The sequence below is a fragment of the Octopus bimaculoides genome, chromosome 13 (genome assembly GCF_001194135.2).
Source record: "Octopus bimaculoides isolate UCB-OBI-ISO-001 chromosome 13, ASM119413v2, whole genome shotgun sequence".
Lineage (NCBI taxonomy): Eukaryota > Metazoa > Mollusca > Cephalopoda > Octopoda > Octopodidae > Octopus > Octopus bimaculoides.
Window position 1 is genome coordinate 22,785,407 of NC_068993.1, and position 976 is coordinate 22,786,382.

At 37.8% G+C, this 976-nt stretch overlaps 1 protein-coding gene across 1 annotated transcript in view; it reads right to left on the reverse strand.

Annotated features, from left to right (window-relative positions):
* Window positions 1-970, reverse strand: part of LOC106868155 (glutamate receptor ionotropic, kainate 2) — a 243,872-nt gene extending 242,902 nt beyond the window's left edge. Inside the window, exon 1 of the mRNA XM_014913291.2 lies at window positions 753-970. Within this exon, the coding sequence (XP_014768777.1) occupies window positions 753-852 (100 nt within the window). The 5' untranslated portion in view covers window positions 853-970. The remainder of the gene's footprint in view (window positions 1-752) is intronic.
* Window positions 971-976: the final 6 nt, after the last annotated feature.

Sequence of the window (976 nt, forward strand, 5' to 3'; positions counted from 1 at the left end):
CGACCACCAAGACCACCACCACCACCGACACCAGCATCACCACTACCACCGCGGCCGCCATATCTATCGTCATCATCATTATTAATAATAATAATAATAATAATAATAATAATAATAATAATAATAATAATAACAACAATGTTGGTTTTATTGCTTATATTGCATGGTGTGCCCTTAATTCAAGTCTCCTTCCAAACGCGACTTTCACTTTCATTGTAAACATGGTCCATCCATTATTCGACGGGTAGCAGGTACCCGACTGGATCGAATCAACTGCACTTTACACACACAACACACGTTTGACTTCTGTGTCTGTTAGAAATTATTATAATAATTATCATAGTTATTATTAGTCTCAAACCAAATGACACAATGTAGTATTTAACCACCGACGGTCTGCGATCGAGTCCTGCTGGAATCAACGTTCACTTGTTGCAATTGTTTGATTCATAGCGGACGACGATCGAGCAGACCTATACTTCTTGTATTTTAGACAGTGTTTATCTAGAACTATATTGTTTAAATTGCATGATTTATAAAAAAAATATATATAGTTGCTATTTCTAGCGGGTTGAACCAGCACAAAGAAGCCTTCACATGTTTTATGAAATCATCTACTGAGGAGTCAATTCACTCGAATGCAAATTCCAACCACCCCCTCGCACATCCGCTAAACAAATACGAAACTTTTTGAAACATAAACGACATCGTTATTAGTAACAGTTATAACATTAACATCTTTGTTTACTTACCCACATTGATGACCACTGGGCGGTTATGATCGATCTTGTTACCACTAGCTATGGGCAAAACGTAGCTCAGCGTTATGAAGGTAAACACATCACCTAACATGCTGGTCTCGATTTCTGTTGCTGTTGTTGCACTCGTTGGTGGCGCAGCAGTAGTAAGTCAAGTAGTAGTAGTAGTAGTAGTAGTAGTAGTAGTAGTAGTAGTAGTAGTAACAGTAGTAGTTGTA